This window comes from Giraffa tippelskirchi, chromosome 12 (assembly GCF_054371585.1).
Source record: "Giraffa tippelskirchi isolate mGirTip1 chromosome 12, T2T-mGirTip1v1.2.pri, whole genome shotgun sequence".
In the NCBI taxonomy this organism is placed as follows: domain Eukaryota; kingdom Metazoa; phylum Chordata; class Mammalia; order Artiodactyla; family Giraffidae; genus Giraffa; species Giraffa tippelskirchi.
Genome location: NC_137286.1, coordinates 99,065,347 through 99,071,346, shown reverse-complemented (window position 1 = coordinate 99,071,346; position 6,000 = coordinate 99,065,347). Strand labels below are relative to the sequence as shown.

The window sequence follows — 6,000 nt, the reverse complement described above, 5'->3', positions numbered from 1 at the left end:
GACTGAAGCGACTTAGCAGCAGCAGCAGCAGCAACTATAATGGATAGACATTATTCTAGGTGTTCCAGGTACTGCAAAGAAAAAGCCCCATGCCTTTTCTCATTGGGCTTACATTCTAGTTGAAGATAAAGGAAAAAAGTAAACCAACAAGATAATCTGGGTTATTCCTAAACTCGATGAGAAAAATAAAACAGGACAATGTAACTGAGAGTGACTGGGGGTAACTACTCTGGACAGAGAGTTGCTCTCAGAATGTGACACTTGTTCTAAGACCTGACTGAGGAGAAGCAGGTGGTTCTGAAAAGCATTCCAGAGAGAAATTGCCTTGAGGTTGAAAGCCAGTTTGGCTAGTTCCAAGGACAAGCAGGAGGTGTGTGTGGCTGGAACAGAGTAAAGAGTGGTATGACAAAAAGGCAAGGGTTGTTGATCTATTTTGTTAACTGTTAACTGTTGCATTCCCAGTGCCTAGAATAGTGCTCAGCACAAAACAAATGTTTATTTAATGAGTAAAAGAAGCTCTGATGTGATATAATAATAAAACCTATTAAAGACTTTATCCCTACCTACATTTTCAGCCCACTAGTTCCTTGCACTGTCAAATAGACTATTTTTTTTTTTTTACCATGAATACACTGAGGACACTTTTTTCTTCCATATTTTGCTTCCCCACATCCTTACCTCCCAGACTTTTTGCAAGTTTTACTATGTAACCCCAGATAGTACCATGTCTTATCTGTGAAACTTTTCCAACCAGCTCAAAATAGGATAATTTCTGCTACTGAATTCTTCAAATACCTGTCATAGGTGTCATTTGTTAACACTCACTGTAATAAACTGAACAACATTATTACCAACTTTCTTTGTCCTGTTTCTTCCAATCACTACTGTTCTTTTTAAGATTTTTTTTTGATCTGGACCATTTATAAAGCCTCTATTGAATTTATCACAATGCTGCTTCTGTTTTATATTTTGAGTTTTTGGCTGTGAGGCATGTGAGATCCTAGCTCCCTGACCAGGGATTGAACCTATATCCTTTGCATTGGAAGATGAAGTCTTAACCACTGGACCGCTAGGGAAGTCCCCATCACTACTGTTTCTGAGGGTGGGGGTTGTCACCTGTTTTGAAGGCTTGAACTCCTTGTGGTTGCTTTGCCCATGGTGGTTGCTGAGAGAAATTGTTTTAATGATCTCAGTATCTCCTCAGAGATGCTAGTGTCTGTGACTGGTGAGCTGGGAGCCCCCCATGGGGTTGATGTTTTGTTCAGGCCCAGGTGAGTCAGTGAACCCCCTTTCTGCTCCCTTCGCAAGCAAGGGCTCTGCTGGTCCCAGGAGCAGCCAGGAGAAGGGATGGGATGAAGGATGTTGGTCACCTTGACGACTCCCTTTAGGCTGTTGAAAATCATTATCACGACAAAAGTCAGTAAGTTTAAAAATCTCCTCCAATCTGTCCTCTGTACCTCAAAAACAAAAAAACCCCAAAAAACTCCTTTCCTTCGATGCATCAATAACTGTTTCTTCATATTCAAAGCACAGCAAATAATTAATCTCTTGTTTGTGGGAGAACAAAGCATTGAATGAAACCCACATTTTCGATGTGAAAGAATCAAAATAAAAGTGAACAAATGCCAAGCAGCAGCAGCAATTATTTACACTCCAGGAATCCAGAATTTAATAACCATGAACAGAACCTTGATAAACAGCAAGTTCTGGAAATAAAGTTTAATTATCATGAAATCTTTATCATTGGGTTGAATTAACTATCACGTGGGAATATCCTTGCAAATACTGAAAGCTATGATGTTCAACTGGAGATACATAGGCTTTATGTACCCCTCAGAGAGAGAACTTCAAATGTGAAGCATTTATTAGTCACCTTGGTTCTATTTTTGAATGACTGCTTTAAAAATCCATCTCTTTAAATCTCTCTCTCTCTTTCTCTCACTGTTGGTTAAATGACAGTAGCAATAAATACAATCTGCCCTGAGCAAACAGACCATACATCAATAAGTGAACACTTAGCCTAAGCTATTTTCCATGAGACCCATGAAGCATTTCTAATTGAAACTTAACAAGCTACAAGAAGCAGACACTCTAATCATCAGTTCTAGAAGGGAAATGTGAGCCTGGGTGCAGACATAGAAGCTTTTTAATTTATCCGGAAGAGAGTGTGACTGTATGCTTGCATGGTATAATTTTTTTTAATTGCTGGAGTGTCATTATTTGTTATTTCACATTTATTGAAAAGTGTAGATGCCACATGTAACAGAATAGTAATGTTTTGTTTTGACCTGATGGCCTAATCTTACTAAACCACTATAATATATGCTGGCTAGAGTTGGGAATATTTAATAAAACACTGGAATAAATTTGTGCTTACATTTTAAGGAAATTAATAGAAGCACCTTCATCTGCAAAATTTAAACTTTATTGATTTTAAGTTTGTATGAAACAGCAGTGCAGGGATGATAACTAGGTAAGAATAGATGTACCTCTATGAGGATCTTAGTCATTGATCATAGGAGCAGGTGTGCCATGATGGAGGCACACCGGCTCTGCGTGCACATTTTTTTCATTTGAGCGTCACCAGTGTCTAAGGTGGCAGGGCAGACATGACCATCTCCATTTTATCAATAAGAATCCTAAGGCTTGGAGAGACTGTCCCGCCCAAGATTGCAACGGAGGTGGAGCCCAGAGCGTCCAGTCCCCAGTTAGTCACAGATCAGGTCTATGCACAGTGTCTCCACAATTTGTCAAAAGGGCTCTTTGGTGACCGGAAAGGCGTCATGATTCTATTTTGTCATAGAAGGTGCTTGGGCTAAACCCCTCCTCCCTTTTCTCTTCACTGATCAGGGATCCAGAGTCCGCCCACTCCAGCGGCAGCTGCGTGCACGGTTGTTCAGATAAATTACTTGCCAAGCCAGAGCTGAAAGCTAAAACATGTGACTATTCAAAACACAGATGCAAAAGGACAACAGAGGTGAATGATAACTACTCAAAGTCCAAACCCTGGCGTTTCTCTTTCTTCTGGAAGAACAACCAGCAACTGTCGTTAGACATTCACCAAGTCATTATGCACGATCCAATTAAAGAACAAGTACTGGCCTGAAATGGTTAAAAGATAACCGTAAGAGGGAGATGAACGCAAAGTTCAAGGGAACCCATGTGTCTCCCTTGTCTTCCTCGAAGGCGTCCTAGACTGGGGCCTGCGGGAAGCGCCACTCGGTCTGCGCGCGTGGGGCGGCTCTTCACGCGAGCATCTTCCTTAGAGACCGCAATGGAAAGTCCACCTCGGGTCCTTCTCTCCCAACATTTCAAGTTCCAGCCTAGCTCTCCTCACCTTGCCCTCCCAATACAATTTCGGCCAGTTCCTAATCGACTCCAGTCTCGTCAGTCGCTCTTCTCGGCCTCCTGAGTAGGGAGCGAAGAGAAAAGCAGGTGCTTTTCCTGTGGGCGCACCCCGCCCCCACAGATCCCGCGCCGAGCTCGGGAAAGTTGGGGTGGCCGCCTCCCTTCCCTGACTCGGCGGCTTCTTCCAGGAGGGGCACGGATGGGGTGTAGAAGGCGAGCGCGCAGGGCAAGTCCTGCGGCGGAAACATCCCTGGCTGCCCGTGGGCGCAGAGAGGCACAGGTGCGTTTTCTCCGACGTCCGAGAGCCGCGCCCGCTGCGCCGGGCCCACGATCGCGCCCCCTGCGCGGGCTCCCGCTCGCCCTTTGCGCCCTCGTCCCCTCCGCCTCCCTCTCATCCAGGGAGGCGGGGGGAGGCGCGGGGCCACAGGTAATCATTGCCAGCGGGGCCCGCGGGGGGAAGCGGGGGTGGGCGGCGCGGCGGGGCGCGGGCATAAAGGGGCGCGGCGCGGCGCCCGTGCGCCCGGCTCCCGCGCAGCATGCCCGCCCGCGCCCCGCCGCGCCGCCTGCGGGCGTTGCCGCCGCTGTGGCTGCTGCTGCTGGCCCTGGGCTGCCGCCCCCTGCGCGCCGAGCCCGGCGACGGCGCGCAGACCTGGGCCCGCTTTGCGCGCCCTCCGACCCCCGAGGCCGCGGGGCTACTCCACGACACTTTCCCCGACGGCTTCCTCTGGGCCGTGGGCAGCGCCGCCTACCAGACGGAGGGCGGCTGGCAGCAGCACGGCAAGGGAGCCTCCATCTGGGACACGTTCACCCACCGCCCCCCGGCGCCTCCGGGCGACCCCTCGGCGGCCGGCTGGCCGTCGGGCGCCCTGTCGCCGCCCCCGCCCGCCACCGGGGACGTGGCCAGCGACGGCTACAACAATGTCTTCCGAGACACGGAGGGGCTGCGCGAGCTCGGGGTCACCCATTACCGCTTCTCCATCTCGTGGGCGCGGGTGCTCCCCAATGGCAGCGCCAGCGCCCCCAACCGGGAGGGGCTGCGCTACTACCGGCGTCTGCTGGAGCGGCTGCGGGAGCTGGGCGTGCAGCCCGTGGTCACCCTGTACCACTGGGACCTGCCCCAGCGCCTGCAGGATGCCTACGGGGGCTGGGCCAACCGCGCTCTGGCCGACCACTTCAGGGATTACGCCGAGCTCTGCTTCCGCCACTTCGGCGGCCAGGTCAAGTACTGGATCACCATCGACAACCCCTATGTGGTGGCCTGGCACGGCTACGCCACTGGGCGCCTGGCCCCCGGCGTCCGGGGCAGCCCGCGACTTGGGTACCTGGTGGCGCACAACCTCCTCCTGGTGAGTGCGTGGGGGCCAGGCGGAGGGCCACGCCGGGGAGAGGGCCCCTGGAGACGCCAGGGACAAGAGGGGTGTTTGACTGGGGGATGCCAGTCAGAGGAGGCTCCATTGGAGCACCCCTGTGCGGTTTCCTGGGGTTCACGCCCAGGGAGGGTGGGGGGCGCTGAGCTTCTTGGGCTTCCCAGGAAATCGTGGAGTCGGGAATGGGAGGGAAACCCGCAGTGGGCGCGCCAGGGGACTGCCTTTTTTGAGGCCATCGTCAAAAACAAATGGGGATTCGTTTCTCCCATGAGAAATGGGAGCGCCTTTCTCTTGAGGGTAGAGGATTCCTAGAGGTGAAATAGGACCAGGAGCGGCCGCCAGAGCACGAGGAAAGAAATTTGCTCGGAAGCCACACAGACAGCATTGCTCCCTGTGAGTTTGTGGAGATGTCACGAGTTCAATTTTAATCCAATAAGATCTGTCTTGCTTGTGGCACAAGCTCACACTGCTGCAAACTCGAAGATGTTAAAATCGCATCTCCTGCAGAGCAGAGTTGCAACTGTCTTTGGAAGTTCTTTCTGTGGCAGGATTGAGAACTACATCCGCCAACCTTACTTAATCAGCAGGAGTGTGAAGACCCCTTGTACAGTCTTAAACAAAGCTGCCTAAGATATAGAAACTACTAAAGGGCGGTATAGATTGTGTCCTACAACAACTGTATGTCCGTGATGCCGTCTCCAATTGGAAGGATTCCTCAGGGATGAGATTATTAGCCTGACAAAATAGATTTTAACACCCCTGTGCAAAAGGCTTAATACATTTTGACAGAGGAGGAATTAATGTGCCATGATGAAGTTGTCTTCCAAAGAATTCTTTCTTCCTTTTCTCCTTTACTTAGTGTTCAAGATTAGGTTCATCAATTTGAGGGTTCCTTTATAACGTCAGTTGTTTGTATACTTCGTACAGTTTTGTATCAAGAGAGAATATTTTATACGTATATGTGCAAACATTTTAGTAACTAGGTGTAAATGTATAACATTTGGCACAGTATTTTGGTGACTTACGCATCTACTGGAAGACCTATTTTTAAATTTAGAATTAAGCCACATATTTTGAACAAAGTTAAGATGAAGACTTGCTTCTACACACTTTTAATCAAAGCCATAGGTAGTTGAGACAGAACAGTTACTGGGTCATTGAGTTGACTTACCGCTCAGAGCTGCTGATAGTGTGGTAATAAGGGCTAATTAGATTGTGTGTCAGCTCCAGAAAAACCTGCTTGCTACCACAGGTCATAAAAGAATGTTGAGTTTGTTTGACCAAA

The 6,000-nt window shown here is 49.4% G+C and overlaps 1 protein-coding gene across 1 annotated transcript in view; it reads left to right on the top strand.

The window, feature by feature from the left end:
* Positions 1–3,804: 3,804 nt before the first annotated feature.
* The window catches only part of KL (klotho), a 37,729-nt gene continuing 35,533 nt past the window's right edge, over positions 3,805–6,000 (top strand). The window contains exon 1 of the mRNA XM_081551865.1: positions 3,805–4,694. Coding sequence (XP_081407991.1) covers positions 3,885–4,694 — 810 coding nt within the window. The 5' untranslated portion in view covers positions 3,805–3,884. The remainder of the gene's footprint in view (positions 4,695–6,000) is intronic.